Source organism: Aethalodelphis obliquidens, unplaced genomic scaffold (genome assembly GCF_003676395.1).
Source record: "Aethalodelphis obliquidens isolate GAN/ISIS:26980383/991018 unplaced genomic scaffold, ASM367639v1 scaffold6, whole genome shotgun sequence".
NCBI lineage: Eukaryota > Metazoa > Chordata > Mammalia > Artiodactyla > Delphinidae > Aethalodelphis > Aethalodelphis obliquidens.
Window position 1 is genome coordinate 33,238,288 of NW_020837950.1, and position 16,135 is coordinate 33,254,422.

The window sequence follows — 16,135 nt, forward strand, 5'->3', positions numbered from 1 at the left end:
TTGGGTCGTCGTGTCTCCATTGTCATTTGTTTCTAGGTATTTTTTAATTTCCTCTTTGATTTCTTCAGTGATCACTTCGTTATTAAGTAGTGTATTGATTAGCCTCCATGTGTTTGTATTTTTTACAGATCTTTTCCTGTAATTGATATCTAGTCTCATAGTGTTGTGGTCAGAAAAGATACTTGATACAATTTCAATTTTCTTAAATTTACCAAGGCTTGATTTGTGACCCAAGATATGATCTATCCTGGAGAATTTTCCATGAGCACTTGAGAAAAATGTGTATTCTGTTGTTTTTTATGGAATGTCCTATAAATATCAATTATTAAGTCCATCTTGTTGAATGTATTATTTAAAGCTTGTGTTTCCTTATTTATTTTCATTTTGGATGATCTGTCGATTGGTGAAAGTGGGGTGTTAAAGTCTCCTACTATGAATGTGTTACTGTTGAATTCCCCTTTTATGGCTGTTAGCATTTGCCTTATGTAGTGCGGTACTCCTATGTTGGGTGTATAAGTATTTGCAATTTTTATATCTTCTTCTTGGATTGATCCCTTGATCAATATGTAGTGTCCTTCTTTGTCTCTTCTAATAGTCTTTATTTTAAAGTCTATTTTGTCTGATATGAGCATTGCTACTCCAGCTTTCTTTTGGTTTCCATTTGCATGAAATATCTTTTTCATCCCCTTACTTTCAGTCTGTATGTATCTCTAGGTCTTAAGTGGGTCTCTTGTAGACAGCAAATATATGGGTCTTGTTTTTGTATCCATTCAGCCAATCTGTGTCTTTTGGTGGGAGCATTTAGTCCATTTACATTTAAGGTAATTATTGATATGTATATTCCTATTCCCATTAATTGTTTGGGGTTCGTTATTGTAGGTCTTTTCCTTCTCTTGTGTTTCTTGCCTAGAGAAATTCCTTTAGCAGTTGTTGTAGAGCTGGTTTGGTGGTGCTGAACTCTCTCAGCTTTTGCTTGTCTGTAACGGTTTTAATTTCTCCATCAAATCTGAATGACATCCTTGCTGGATAGAGTAATCTTGGTTTCAGGTTTTCTCCTTCATCACTTTAAATATGTCCTGCCAGTCCCTTCTGGCTTGCAGAGTTTCTGCTGAAAGATCAGCTGTTAACCTTACGGGGATTCCGTTGTGTGTTATTTGTTTTTTTTCCCTTGCTGCTTTTAATATGTTTTCTTTGTATTTAATTTTTGACAGTTTGATTAATATGTGTCTTGGCGTATTTCTCCTTGGATTTATCCTGTATGGGACTCTCTTTGCTTCCTGGACTTGATTAACTATTTCTTTTCCAATATTAGGGAGGTTTTCAACTATAATCTCTTCAAATATTTTCTCAGTCCCTTTCTTTTTCTCTTCTTCTTCTGGAACCCCTATAATTCGAATGTTGGTGCGTTTAATGTTGTCCCAGAGGTCTCTGAGACTGTCCTCAGTTCTTTTCATTCTTTTTTCTTTATTCTGCTCTGCAGTAGTTATTTCCACTATTTTATCTTCCAGGTCACTTATCCGTTCTTCTGCCTCAGTTATTCTGCTATTGATCCCATCTAGAGTATATTTCATTTTATTTATTGTGTTGTTCATCATTGTTTGTTTCATCTTTAGTTCTTCTAGGTCCTTGTTAAATGTTTCTTGCATTTTGTCTATTCTATTTCCAAGATTTTGGATCATCTTTACTGTCATTATTCTGAATTCTTTTTCGGGTAGACTGCCTATTTCCTCTTCATTTGTTAGGTCTGGTGGGTTTTTATCTTGTTCCTTCATCTGCTGTGTGTTTTTCTGTCTTCTCATTTTGCTTATCTTACTGTGTGTGGGGTCTCCTTTTTGCAGGCTGCAGGTTCTTCCCATTGTTTTTGGTGTCTCTCCCCAGTGGCTAAGGTTGGGTTCAGTGGGTTTTGTAGGCTTCCTGGTGGAGGGGACTAGTGCCTGTGTTCAGGTGGATGAGGCTGGATCTTGTCTTTCTGGTGGGCAGGTCCACGTCTGGTGGTGTGTTTTGGGGTGTCTGTGGACCTATTATAATTTTAGGCAGCCTCTCTGCTAATGGGTGGGGTTGTGTTCCTGTCTTGCTAGTTGTTTGGCATAGGATGTCCAGCACTGTAGCTTGCTGGTCGTTGAGTGAAGCTGGGTGCTGGTGTTGAGATGGAGATCTCTGGGAGATTTTCGCTGTTTGATATTATGTGGAGCTGGGCGGTCTCTTGTGGACCAGTGTCCTGAAGTTGGCTCTCTCACCTCAGAGGCACAGCACTGACTCCTGGCTGCAGCACCAAGAGCCTTTCATCCACACGGCTCAGAATAAGAGGGAGAAAAAGTAGAAAGAAAGAATTAGTAGAAGTAGAAAGAAAGAAAGGACGGAGGGAGGGAGGAAGGAAGGAGGGAAGGAAGGAAAAAAAGAAGATAAAGTAAAATAAAATAAGATAAAATATAATAAAATTATTAAAATTAAAAAAATGATTATTAAGAGGAAAAAAAACGAATGGATAGAACCCTAGGACAAATGGTGGAAGCAAAGCTATACAGACAAAATCTCACACAGAAGCATACACATACACTCAGAAAGAGGAAAAGGGGAAAAAATCGTAAATCTTGCTCTCAAAGTCCACTACCTCAATTTGGGATGATTCGTTGTCTAAAGGGGGGAAGGAAGGAAAGAAAGAACGAAGATAAAGTAAAATAAAGTTACTAAAAAGTAATTATTAAGAAAAAAAATTTTAAAACAACAACAAAAAAAACCGGACGGATAGAACCCTAGGACAAATGGTGGAAATAAAGCTATACAGACAAAATCCCACACAGAAGCATATACATACACACAAAAAGAGGAAAAGGGGAAAAAATCATAAATCTTGCTCTCAAAGTCCACCTCCTCAATTTGGGATGACTGGTTGTGTATTCATGTATTCCACAGATGCAGGGTACATCAAGTTGATTGTGGAGCTTTAATCCGCTGCTTCTGAGGCTGCTGGGAGAGATTTCCCTTTCTCTTCTTTGTTCTCACAGCTTCCAGGGGCTCAGCTTTGGATTTGGCCTGCCTCTGCGTGTAGGTCGCCGGAGGGCGTCTGTTTTTCCGCTCGGACAGGACGGGGTTAAAGGAGCCGCTGATTCGGGGGCTCTGGCTCACTCAGGCCGGCGGGGAGGGCGGGGCACGGAGTGCGGGGCGGGCCTGCGCGTGACGCTGCACCAGCCTGAGGCGCAACGTGCGTTCTCCCAGGGAAGTTGTTCCTGGATCACGGGACCCTGGGAGTGGCGGGCTGCAGAGGCTCCCCGGAAGGGGGTGTGTGGATAGTGACCTGTGCTCGCACACAGGCTTCTTGGTGGCGGCAGCAGCAGTCTTACCGTCTCATGCCTGTCTCTGGGGTCCGCGCTGTTAGCCGCGGCTCGCGCCCGTTTCTGGAGCTCCTTTAAGCAGCGCTCTTAATCCCCTCTCCTCACGCACCAGGAAACAAAGAGGTAAGAAAAAGTCTCTTGCCTCTTCGACAGGTCCAGACTTTTCCCCGGACTCCCTCCCGCCTAGCAGCGGTGCACTAACGCCCTGCAGGCTGTGTTTACGCCGCCAACCCCAGTTCTCTCCTGGCGCTCCGACCGAAGCCCGAGCCTCAGCTCGCAGCCCCGCCCGCCCCAGCGGGTGAGCAGATAAGCCTCTCAGGCTGGTGAGTGCCGGTCAGCACCAATCCTCTGTGCGGGAATCTCTCCGCTTTGCCCTCCGCACCCGTTGCTGTGCTCTCCTCCGCGGCTTTGAAGCTTTCCCCCTAAGCCACCCGCAGTCTCCGCCCGCGAAGGGGCTCCCTAGTGTATGGAAACTTTTCCTCCTTCATGGCTCCCTCCCACTGGTGCAGGTCCCGTCCCTATCCTTTTGTCTCTGTTTATTTTTTTTTCTGTTGCCCTACCCAGGTACCTGGGGGTTTTCTTGCCTTTAGGGAGGTCTGAGGTCTTCTGCCAGCGTTCAGTAGGTGCTCTGCAGGAGTTGCTCCACGTGTAGATGTATTTCTGGTGTATCTGTGGGGAGGAAGGCGATCTCCGCGTCCTACTCCTCCGCCATCTTCCCGGAAGCCTCCTAACATTTCTTGTAAAGTTGTTTTAGTGGTACTGAAGTCTTCTAGTTTTTGCTTATCTGTAAAGCTCTTTATCTCTCCCTCAAATCTGAAGGATAGTCTTGCCAGATAGAATATTCTTGGTTTAAAGTTTTTTTTTTTTCCATCAGTTCTCTCCCTTCTGACCTACAGGGTTTCTGCTGAAAAGTCAGCTCATAGTCTTATGGGAGGTCCCTTGTATGTATCTAGCTGTTTTTCTCTTGCTGCTTTTAATATTCTATCTTTAATTTTTTGCCATTTTAATTATAATGTGTCTTGGTGTGGACCTCTTTGAGTTCATATTCTTTGAGACTCGCTGTTTCCTGGAACTGAATGTCTGTTTCTTTTCCCAGGTTAGTGAAGCTTTTAGCTATTATTTCTTCAAATAAGTTCTCTGCCCCTTTCTCTTCTCCTTCTGGAACCCCTATAATGTGAATGTTAGTGCACTTGACGTTGTCTCAGAGGTTCTTAAACTTTCTCATTTTTTTAAATTCTTTTTCTTTTCAGGTTTGGTATTTCCACTACTCTGTCTTCCAGTTCACTGACTGTTCCTCTGTATTTAATCTGATGATTCCTTCTAGTGTATTTTTTATTTTTATTGTATTCTTCACCTCTGTTTATTTTTCTCTACAGTTTCTGTTAAACTTCTCACTGTGTTCATCTATTCTTCTCCTGAGTTTGTTGAGCATCTTATGATCATTATCTTGAATTCTTTATGGGTTAAATTGCTCATTTCCACTTTGGTTTGTTCTTCTGGGGTTTTGTCTTTTTTCTTCATTTGGAACATATTCCTCTGTCTCTTCATTTTGCCTAATTCTCTGTTTATTTCTATGTAACTAGTAGGTCACTTAGCTTTTATGATCTTGGAGAAGTGGCCTTCTGTCAGAGACATTTAATGGGGCCCAGCAGCACCCTCCCCTCTGCTCACTAGTGCTATATGTTCTGGGGGTGTCCTCTTTGTGGGCTGTGTGGGCCCTTCTGTTGTGGTGGGGCTGACTACTTTGGGTGTGTGGTAGGTGGGGCTGGCCCCTGGCTCAGTTGGCTGCTGGGCCTTGCCTTGTGTGGTGGCTGCTGGCTCACTGGTTGTTGTGGCTGAGTCTACGATGGCAAGCTGCATGTTCCAGGGGGTCCTGGCGCTGGTGCTGGCTTCAGGGGCTGGGGGTACCTGGTGGTGGTGGTGGTCCAATACCAGGTGTGCTGTTAAGCCCCCTGCACTAATAGACTAGAGAGAGTACTCCAGAATGGTGCTTACCAGCACCATTAGTGTCCTAATGGTAGAATGAGCTCCCCAAAATGGCGCCCCCAGTGTTTATGTCTGTGTGGGGAGTCCCAGTTCCCTCCTACCTCTCAGGGAGTCTCTCCAGGATCAGCAAGTTTGTCTGACCGAGATGTCTTTCAGATTACTGCTTCTTCATTGGGACTTGGAGTGATGGAGATTTTGTGTGTACCCTTTAAGAGTGGAGCCCACTTGTCTCTCACATATGCAAACCCCACTGGCCTTCAAACCCAGACATTCTAGGGGATCGTCTTACAGGTGCAGGACCCCTGGGCTGGGGAGCCCAATGTGGGGCTTGGACCCCTTGCTCCTTGGGGAGAACCTCTGTAATTGAGATTATCTTTCCATTTGTGGGTCATCTACCCAGGGGTGTGGGTCTTGACCCTACTGTGTCTCCGACCCCCTTAGCCGTCTCATTGTGGTCCTTCGTTATATCTTTAGTTGTGGAAAATCTTTCTGCCAGTTGTTCTCATAGATGGTTGCTCTGTAAAGAGTTGTAATTTTCCTGAGCCTGTGACAGGAGGTGAGCTCAGTGTCTTCCTATTCCACCATCTTGGCCACACCTCTGTGGATAGTTAATGGTTAATGAAACAATATATACACTTGGTTTAAATTTATATTGAGCTTTGTGATGGATTTTATGAAATATTGAAACTGTTTTTAGAATAAGAGGCAACAAGTAAAACGCCTTGTGTTACCTGACATACATCAAGTGCCACGTACTGGATAGTGTTTTAAGTACTTTAAATACACTGACTTTTAAAATCAGTACAACAATGTGATGAAGTTGGTAATGTGATCATCCCAGTCTTATATATGGGGAAAGTTAAGTAACAGAGAGGTTAAGTAACTTGCCCATGGATTACCCAGCTAGTAAGTGGCAGAACTAGTATTTCTCCAAAGCTCATGCTCTTAACCACTCAACTGTCTCTATATTGCTATATTGGTAATGACTATTATGGGTCAGACCTTGAATTCTCCTTTGAAGGGTTCATAGTATAAATATCAGAGGCATGTAAACACATAATCATAATTTGATAGGGAAAGGCATAAGGGAATAAAGGTAAAATTTCCTTAACTTGGTTCTTCTGTCTTTATGTTTTTTGTTTTGTTTTGCTTTTAAGTGAGACTGTATTCCAGCTACATCAGTGGTTCTCAGCTGGAGGCAGTTTATCCCATAGAAGACATTTGGCAATGACTGGAAACATTCTTGGTTGTCACAACTTGGCAGAGGGGAAGAATGCAACTGGCAGCTAGTGGGTAGGTGCCAAGGATGCTGTTAAACATCCTACAAAGACCTTCGCAACAAGTAATTACTTGGTCCAGAATGTCAATAGAGCCGCTACTGAGAAATCCTGTTTTACATATTTCTATTTTGTGTACATCTTTCCGTGTCAGTACGTACCTTTAATTCCTTTTAGTATTATCTGACTTTGGCTTCATCAGTTTGGGCTGTTGTAACAGAGTACCATAAGCTGGATGGCTTAAACAACAGCTGTGTCGGTGCTCACAGTTCTAGAGCCTGGTAAGTCCAGAATCAAGGTTTCGGCAGATCCACTGTCTAATGAAGACTCTTTTTGGCTTGTAGACAGCCATCTTCTCATTGTATCCATGCATGGCATAGAGGGGAAGTAAGCTCTCTCCTGTCTTTTCTTAAAGGGCACTAAATCCCATCTTGAGGGCTGTATCCTTATGATCTAATTAACTCCCTAATTACCTATCTCTCTTTTTTTTTAATTTTATTTTTGGTTGCACCAGGTCTTAGTTGCCACAGGCAAACTCCCTAGTTGTGGCTTTTGGGCTCCTTAGTCACGGCTCACCAGCTCCTTTAGTTGCAGCACGTGTGCTTCTTGGTTGCAGCCAGTGGGCTTCTTAGTTGCGGCCAGTGGGCTCCTTAGTTGCAGCTCGTGGGCTCCTTAGTTGTGGCATGCAAACTCTTAGTAGCGGCATGCATGTGGAATCTAGTTCCCTGACTAGGGATCGAACCCCACGTCCCCTGCATTAAAAGGCATATTCTTAACCACTGTGCCACCAGAGAAGTCTGTCTCTCTTTTTTTAATTGAAATATAGTTGATTTACAATATTATGTTAGTTTCAGGTACATTACAATACAGTACATTATAGGTTATTACAAGATACTGAATATAGTTCCTTGTGCTATACAGTAGGTCTTTGTTCTTCATCAGTTTTATATATAGTAGTGTATATCTGTTAATCCCATACTCCTAATTTATCCCTCCCCCACCTTACCCTTCGGTAACCATAAGTTTGGTTTCTGTGTCTGTGAGCCTGTTTCTGTTTTGTAAATAAATTCGTTTGTATTAATTTTGAGATTCCACATATAGGTGATACATAATATTTGTCTTTTACTTAGTATGATAATCTCTAGGTCAATCTGTGTTGTTGCAAATGGCAATATTTCATTCTCCTTTATGGCTGAGTAATTATTCCATTGTATATGTATATACACCACATCTTCTTTATCCATTCCTCTGTTGGTGGGCACTTAGGTTGCTTCCATGTCTTGGCTATTGTAAATAATGCTGCTGTGAACATTGGTGTGCATGTATCTTTTTGAATTAAGAGTTTTCGTCTCTTCTGGGTATATGCCCAGGGGATTGAGTGGGATTGCTGGATCATATTGTAACTCTATTTTTAGTTTTTTAAGGAACCTCCCGACTGTTTTCCATAGTGGCTGTACCAATTTACAGTCCCACCAACAGTGTAGGAGGGTTCCATTTTCTCCACACCCTCTCCAGCATTTATTGGTAGACTTTTTGATGATGGCCATTCTGACCGGTGCGAGGTGATATCTCATTGTAGTTTCGATTTGCATTTCTCTAATAATTAGTGATATTGAGCATCTCGTGTGCCTGTTGGCCATCTGCATGTCTTTGGAGAAATGTCTATTTAGGTCTTCGCATTTTTTGATTGTGTTGTTTGATATTGAGTTGTATGAGCTGTTTGTATATTTTGGAAATTAAGCCCTTGTTGGTTGCGCCATTTGCAGATGTTTTCTTACAGTCCATAGGTAGTCATTTTGTTTTGTTTATGGTTTCCTTTGCTGTGCAGAATCTTATAAGTTTGATTACGCCCCATTTGTTTATTATTTTATTTCTTTTGCCTTGGGCGACTGATCTAAGAAAAAATTGCTGTGATTTCTATCAGAGAATGTTTTGCCTGTGTTCTTTTCCAGGAGTTTTGTGGTATTACGACTTACATTTAAGTCTTTAAGCCATTTTGAGTTTATTTTTGTGTATGGTGTGAGGGAGGGTTCTAACTTCATTGATTTACACGTGGCTGTCCAGCTTTCCCAGCATCCACTTGCTGAAGAGACTGTCTTTTCTCCATTGTATATTTTTGTCTCCTTTTTCAAAGATCAATTGACCATAGGTGTATGGGTTTATTTCTGGTCTCTCTATTCTATCTATGTGTCTTGTTTTTGTGCCAATACCATGCTGTTTTTTTTTAATAGCTATTTTTTTATTTTTTTTTGTGTGTTACGCGGGCCTCTCACTGTTGTGTCCTCTTCCGTGGAGGAGCACAGGCTCCGGACGCGCAGGCTCAGCGGCCACGGCTCACAGGACTAGCCGCTTCGCGGCATGTGGGATCTTCCCGGACCGGGGCACGAACCCATATCCCCTGCATCAGCAGGCGGACTCTCAACCACTGCGCCACCAGGGAAGCCCCTACCATGCTGTTTTGATTACTGTAGCTTTGTAGTATTTTCTGAAGTCTGGGAGGATTACACCTCCTGCTTTGTTCAGTTTCCTCAGGATTGCTTTGGCAATTCTGGATCTTCTGTGGTTCCATATAAATTTTAGGATTATTTGTTCTAGTTCTATGAAAAATGTCATGGGTAATTTGATAGGGATCACATTAAATCCATAGATTGCTTTGGGTAGTATGGCCATTTTAATAATATTCTTCCAGTCTAAGAGCATGGGATGTCTTACTGGCAAAGAAGAAGAGCATTCTAGATAGGAGGTGAGCAGGTACAAAAGCATAGAGGAATAAAGCTCATAGAGTAAGCAGGAACTCTTGAGTTGTCACAGTTGAATTTAGGGTCAAAGTGGCAGAGACAAGGCAGACTACTAAATAAAAACTTATTTTGCATATTTTGAAAATGATAATTTTATTTCATTATTTTTAAGTATTTTCTTCCCTTTGATCAAGAGCACTTAAAAAATATTCTCATATCTTAATTATCATTTTTACATGATATAAAACATACAATGAAAAAATTATCTGTTGCGTATAAGGGAGGCAACATAGATCCAAACAGACAAAACATTTTTGGGATATGGGTGGATATATACAGCTAAAGCAAATTCAACATTAGGCGCATCAGTATTATGTACTCCAGTGCTATACACAGCTTCAATTAAAGGCTTCACTTCAGAGTATGGCATGTGAAGGGGAAATCCAGAGAACTGAAGGAAAGCAAAATAAAATTTTTAGTCATTAGTGAACGTGAAGTTTTCACTGTATTTTCTCCCTAAGTAAGTACGTACAGTTCTTAATATTCGTAATAGGAAGTCTTCCTTTTGGATCTTAAAGTCATTTATTTAGTTTTGTTTTCCTGTCCAGCTATATATTAGCAATATAGAAAATGGAGAGAGGCTAAATGTCGATTTTTGTTTTAGTTGCTAACATACTGACTTGGTGTTTAAGACACCTGTTAGTCACCCAGCCACTCTCCACTGTTTCCTTCTTTCTTCCTAATAGCCCCAAGTTTGCATAGAAACCCGTGCAATTCCAGGCACCTAGGTTAAGTTAATACCTTCTATCCCCTTGGCCTCAGTGTTGATCTACAGAAAAGAATGTATAATCTAGGAAACTTGAAAGGGATAGTGGCACGCAGATGCTCTGTCCTGCTCAGAGCAATATGTGTGCAGATGTGAGTCCTGCTGGGAACTATTCCAGCCATTTGCTACCACAAGAAAAGCCATCCTGTGGGTGATGCCACCACATGGAGGAGGGCAGAGTGGGAAGACTTGCAGACATGTGGTATAGCCCTGATAGCTACTCACCCCTAACTTTTACCTAAATAAGCCCATAAGTTGTTAATGTTCAAGCTTGTTTGAAGTAAGTTTTCTGTTACTTGAATTGAAAACATCCCAGCTGAAAAATGAGCCTTATAAGGTAAAGGTAATTTTTAGTCAGTGAGTAGAATTAAATGTACAACTTGATTTCATACTGTTTAGCCAGTGAGGCTTACTGTTTTAGTTTGAGACTACTTTCTAGGTTTTAGGATCCAGATAAAGGATGTGAACACACAGCACTACTGACAGGCAGTAGAGAAAGCCTATTAATGAGAATTTTTCTTAGCAGTGAAAAGCAATTAGTATAAAATATCCTTTAAAAAAAAATCTGACCAAGAATGGTTGGTTTCGTCTTTATGCTCAGTTGAGTCTAACATGATTTGGCCAGATATTTTCATTTTTATTTAATGCTCTTGCAATTTTATAAAAGATATTATTTTTCATAGGACCCTCCTACAAAAAAAGGTGGTGTTTTGGTTTTATAGAGGCATTTTGCTCTTTAATGGTAGGTTCATTCTTGAGATCTGAACTTCTAATCACAGTTTTTAGTCTGTGCTGCTTCGTCTGTGTACTTTGGGGAGTAATTTAGGCATTTTGATTCCAAAAACCCATAGTACTGAGCAATTTCCAATTTGAAATGAACTACTTACCCTGTAGTCTCCTAGCTGTTTCAGCAGTTCTGCTCTGTGGTCGTCTTCCACATCTTCTCCATGATTTCTTTCTAATAGAGGCAAGAAGTGACGCAGAGTAGAGGTACAGTATCTATTCCACCGAGTCAGATGGCGAGGCCTCCAGTCCATGATTTTTTCTTTTAGTATTTTTTCAATCCTGTTTATAAAAGATAAGTTCCATTTTTTGGTGACTTGACTTTTCCCTTGTAAACAAAAATAAAAAATAGTATTCTGAAACTTATTAGAAGAAACAAGATTTTTGGGGGGAATTTGTTGTTCTTAGGATCCCAAATAAGGCTGTATTTGAAATTTGCAGTTGAGAGTAAATTGGTATTTTTTAGTAATAATACCTTAAAAAGGGTCACATTTAATCTTGTGCAGCTTGACATGCTGCTCTTCACACAGCTTGAGACAGTAGAAAGGGCACACAGGCTTTGAAACTAGAAAGGTCTGGCTGGGCTCAGAAGCCCCCTTTAACACTTGACAAGTATGTGGACCTCTCTGAGCCTCAGTTTCCACACGTGTGAAACTGGGGAAATAAGTTCTATTTTACAGCATTATAAGTATTATTGGGGCTCAAATAGGCTCTTACTAGCTTTGTACATGTGTTAGGTTTTTAAAATAGCTGAAGTTCACTTAAGCACTAATTGGACAAAATAGGCATATTTAAGCTGAGGGTTATGATATTGTCTGAACAAGACCCATAAATAACATGACGTTGAACTCTAATCTGAGGTAAAGTTTTTGGAGAACTACCTATCATTGCTGGATTTCACTGCTGTATGTCTCACACCATGCTGATGCTAAAGCCTTCTTTTGAGCCTTGGGATTTAGAGATCACATTTGTACTTTGCATCTATAAACATGAATTAAAGTTTAATTGCCCAAATTATTTTACATTGATCCAGGTGGAAAATTGTTTAGTTGGATATTAACACTCCTAGTGACAGACTGCATATGCATTTATGGATATCAAGTGACCTGTCTTGTAGTTCAGCTGCAGCCACTTTGTCGGTGCGCTGGTAAATTAGCTCTTCTGGCTATAAAAGAAAAAATAGTTCAGGAATTTTAGAAATTAGTTACACTTAATTTCAATAGCTATACATCCTTTCCTAAATTTTTTTTAAAAATTATGAACTCTCAGACATTCAGTTAGTTAGACATCGAGGATAATGTAACAGATGCAAATATACCCAAGACCTACTTTAAATAAAGCATCACAAATTATAATGCTTTGTGGTTCTTTCTCTGTTTTATCACCCTTTTCTGTCACAGAAGTAACCATGATCTGAATTTGTTTTTTAGCACTCTTTCATTCAACATATACTGAATACCTACTGTGTGCCAGGCACTTACTTACACAAGTGAAGGGGACAGAGCTGTGAATAAAATCCCTGCTCTCATGGTGTTTACATTATAGTCAGTGGAGATAGGCAAATTAGTGAAATGTGTTTATGATTTAACTACAGATGTATGTATCCCTAAACAATATATTGTACTGCATGTTTTCTGAAATTTATGTAATAATTTTATACTGTAAACATGCCAGTTTTTCTCCCTTAACATTATATTTAGAATAGCAGATACATATTTTCAGTGTGCTTACTAATATTCATGAATATTAATTCATTTGTGTAACTACTATAAAATATTCTACTATATACCATAATTTATCTCTTCTGTTGTTCCAGTTTTAGGCTTTTGCAAACAGTGCTCCTATGAAAATCGTTATGTTACCTTGTATACATGGGAGAGTTTCTCTAGGGTGATTTTTCTTAAAACTTCTTTTGGAAAGGTTTGATCCACAGTAAAAAATACATTTTATATTATACACACAGTATCTATATATCTATAGCTATCACATTTAAAGTTTTAGTAAACAGTTCTCATGCTTACTATTTATAATCTATTACTGTCCAGGACCCTCTAAATTAATGTTATGAGCGCCTCCTGGATCATGCCCTGCAGTTTGATTTCAGGTTTCAATAGCAGTGATGAAATTAATTTAGTGAATTGATACCAGCATTGAAAAAATTAAATGAAATATATTTTGTGGCATTCTTTTGGGTCATGGGACTCTGTATCAAAACTTACTCGTTCACATATTTGTGTACTGGTTCATGATATGATGGTCTTTCTTATTGGGCTTAACTAACTTTGAAAATGAAATATTATTCTAGACTAAATATCTAGGAGTGGAACTAAGGGTCAAAATATATCTGGCTACCCAATATAACGATATCACATTCCTTACTTTCTATATCTACATTTAATTGTTAATAAAAAAATTATACCTGAACACTGGAAAGGCCAGGATATGGAAGCCTTCTTGAAAAGAAAGATTTCCATAGCTTGGGCTTGGTGACATCAAAATTCATCCTTAATGGGGAATCATATTGTTGAATATTAAACCAAATCTAAAAAAGACAAGACTACATTAGCATATATGGTAGCAGATGTATGTGTATTCGTGTGTGTATGTATGTTATATAGAGAGACAGCAGAGAGAGACAGAAAGGGAACATGTAGCTTGCACATTTTTTTGTCATTTTGATTTTTAAGACTGATAAGCACTTTATGATCAGTGGCATCATATAGTTGTCACCAGCCATTTTTTTTTTAACATTTTTTATACCTACAGTTGAGGTATACCTTACGATTAATTGTAGGTTGATGAAATAAGGTAGTTCCTGGTGATAAGACACTTAGAATCTTTTGGAAGAAGACAGACAAGGCTACTCCCTTCTCGGGCTAGCCTTTCCTAACCTTGCTCTTCCCAGCCTCCTAATTGTGGTAGGTGTCCATCTCTTTCCTTCCACAGCACTCTGTAACCTCTGAGATAGCACCTGTCTTATTGAGGCACTGTAGCATATTAATTCTGGAACCAGACCACTTGCATTTGAATTCTGGCTCCAGCGTTTACTAACTGTGACTTTGGACAGTTTAATTACCGTATGCCTCCGTTTCCTCCTCTATAAAAGTGGGATGGTCGTACTTAACCTCATAAGGATGATGATAACATTAAATGAGTTGATACATTTATACCTCTTAGAACAATGCCTGGTACATAGTAAGTACTCAATAATTGTTAGCTATTTTATTACTGTTGTTAGTATTTATCATTATTTATAGTTGTTTATCTCACTAGACTATTAGATGTTGCCTTGAGGACATTTGCCATGTGCTTTATTCACCATTGTATCATTAGCATCCAGCACAGCTCCTGGTTGGCACGTGGTAGGCATATTGAGTAACTGTGTGCATGAGTGGTGAATTTGTCCATTCAGCATAATCAAGTACCTTATATTTAGTCTCAGTTCTAATCACTGTGGATGAAGTTGTGAATGAAACATAGTTTCTACCAGCATGCAGTAGCTAAGGAAAAGACAGTGCAAACAAACAAATACATGGGATATCAGATGATACAAGATGTGGTAGATTGCATCCCTGGCCCCAGTTCCTCACCCCTTCCTATACCCACAGCCTTTGCCCTGTTACTTGGCAGTTACTCCCACTAAAAGGGCAGAAATGTATTTCCTTGCCTCTTGACTTTGGTCAGTAGAATGGGATAGCAGTGTCATTATGTGACTTCTGTGTCCAAGCTTAAGCAGCTCTGTGTGTTCCTGCTTGCCCTCTTGTGCCTCTGCCAATTGTCATTGCCCTGAGTCCCAGAATAAAAATGCATGAAGCAGGGCTCTCCCAGCCTAGGTCAGCAGAACCATCCCAGCTGACTCAGATCCATGAGAATAATTGTCTGAAGCCATTTCTTTTGGGGATGGGTTTCTGGTATTTTGTTGTGGCAAAAGCTAACCTTACAAGGGCTATGGAGAAAACTATGCAGGAAGAGGTGAAATTTTAGGGTAGGTAGAGACGTTTTCACTGGAAAGAGCATGAAGGAGTGAGGGAGAAATTAATGAAGATACCTGGTCAGGGGAAGGGTCATCTATGCAGAGGAAATAGCAGATGCACAGTGTGTCTGAGGGACAGCAAAGAAGACAAAGTGACTTCAGAGGAGTGAGCAAATTAGAGCAAGAAAGAGATCAGCAGAAGATGATGGGGGCAGGGCAGCTGTCAGATCATAGAAGGCCTTGTGGGCCATTTTAAAGATTGAGGCTTTGACTGTTGAGTGAGCCAGGAAGCCACTGGAGTGTTTTATGCAGATGAGTGACATAATTTCCTTCTATTTTAACAGGAATATTCCTTGCTCTCTTGAGATTAGACAGCAGGGGGTAGGGGCAAGTCGGTTAAAGAAGGCAAGGTCTTTAAGAACTATAATTTGGCTGTAGGGTAGGGAATGTGCAGAAAGTAGTGGGAAATAGCACTGGAAAAAAAGAAGTCAGGTTACATAGGGCTTTCAAATCCAAGGTGAGACATTTATTTTTAAATCTGTATACAGTGAGGTACCCTCAGTACTTTTTGAGCCATTGAATGATGAAAGCTGAAATTCAGTAACAGGTATGTATCAGTATACCAAATAATGGACTGAATTGGAGACAAATTATTTAGTTGGCTACTTATAGTAATGCAGGATGAAACAATAATGATATGACCTGGAAACAGAAGAGGCAGAATCTATATGAGTTGGTATCAAAAGGATTGAAGTAGGAGGAAGTGAAGGAGGGGGAAAATCAAGGACAGTTCTGGGGTTTGAATCGCGGTAACTGACATCCACAGAAGTAGGAAGGCCAGGAGGAGGAGCTCTTTTTAGAGATAAAGGAGAAATGATACAAGTTGTGGATGGCCTGAGTTTGTGATTTTGGTAAAGCATCTGGGTGTCTAGCAAACAGTTGAAAATTCAGGACCCAAAGATTCTGGGGCTAGTGACAGAATTATGACTTTTTTTGCCAGGATAAACTAGATAGAGCTATAATAAATAATGTGTGGTTTTGCAAGAAATCTAAATGTAGAATTTTCAGGAAAATCTACTTTTAAGGTGTGGAAAGAAAAGCCAGTGGAAGAAACCTAGGGAACTATTGCAGAGAAATGAAAATCAACAGTCCTTTATCAGTAAACCGAGGATGAGAAAGTGTTTTTTTCCATGAAGAGGTGATTAGTTGTGTCACGTGCC

At 40.2% G+C, this 16,135-nt stretch overlaps 1 protein-coding gene and 1 long non-coding RNA gene across 13 annotated transcripts in view; one reads left to right on the forward strand and one right to left on the reverse strand.

Annotated features, from left to right (window-relative positions):
• Positions 1-3,405: 3,405 nt before the first annotated feature.
• The window catches only part of LOC113618934 (uncharacterized), a 180,923-nt gene continuing 168,193 nt past the window's right edge, over positions 3,406-16,135 (forward strand). Inside the window, exons 1-2 of one of the 2 annotated variants that reach the window (XR_003432203.1) lie at positions 3,406-3,455; positions 6,476-6,611. This is a non-coding gene — a long non-coding RNA (uncharacterized LOC113618934). Of the gene's footprint in view, positions 3,456-4,003; positions 6,612-16,135 lie in introns of those variants that run through there. The other variant, XR_003432202.1, reaches the window with a different exon arrangement.
• CC2D2A (coiled-coil and C2 domain containing 2A) overlaps positions 9,432-16,135 on the reverse strand; it is a 150,944-nt gene continuing 144,240 nt past the window's right edge. For 5 of the 11 annotated variants that reach the window (XM_027103318.1, XM_027103320.1, XM_027103319.1 and 2 more), the window contains 4 exons: positions 13,362-13,484; positions 12,049-12,107; positions 11,047-11,224; positions 9,433-9,784 (listed from right to left, as the gene is read on the reverse strand). In XM_027103318.1, the coding sequence (XP_026959119.1) occupies positions 9,596-9,784; positions 11,047-11,224; positions 12,049-12,107; positions 13,362-13,484 (549 nt within the window). In that variant the 3' untranslated portion in view covers positions 9,433-9,595. Of the gene's footprint in view, positions 9,785-11,046; positions 11,225-12,048; positions 12,108-13,361; positions 13,485-16,135 lie in introns of those variants that run through there. The other 6 variants (XM_027103324.1, XM_027103322.1, XM_027103323.1 and 3 more) reach the window with 3 other exon arrangements.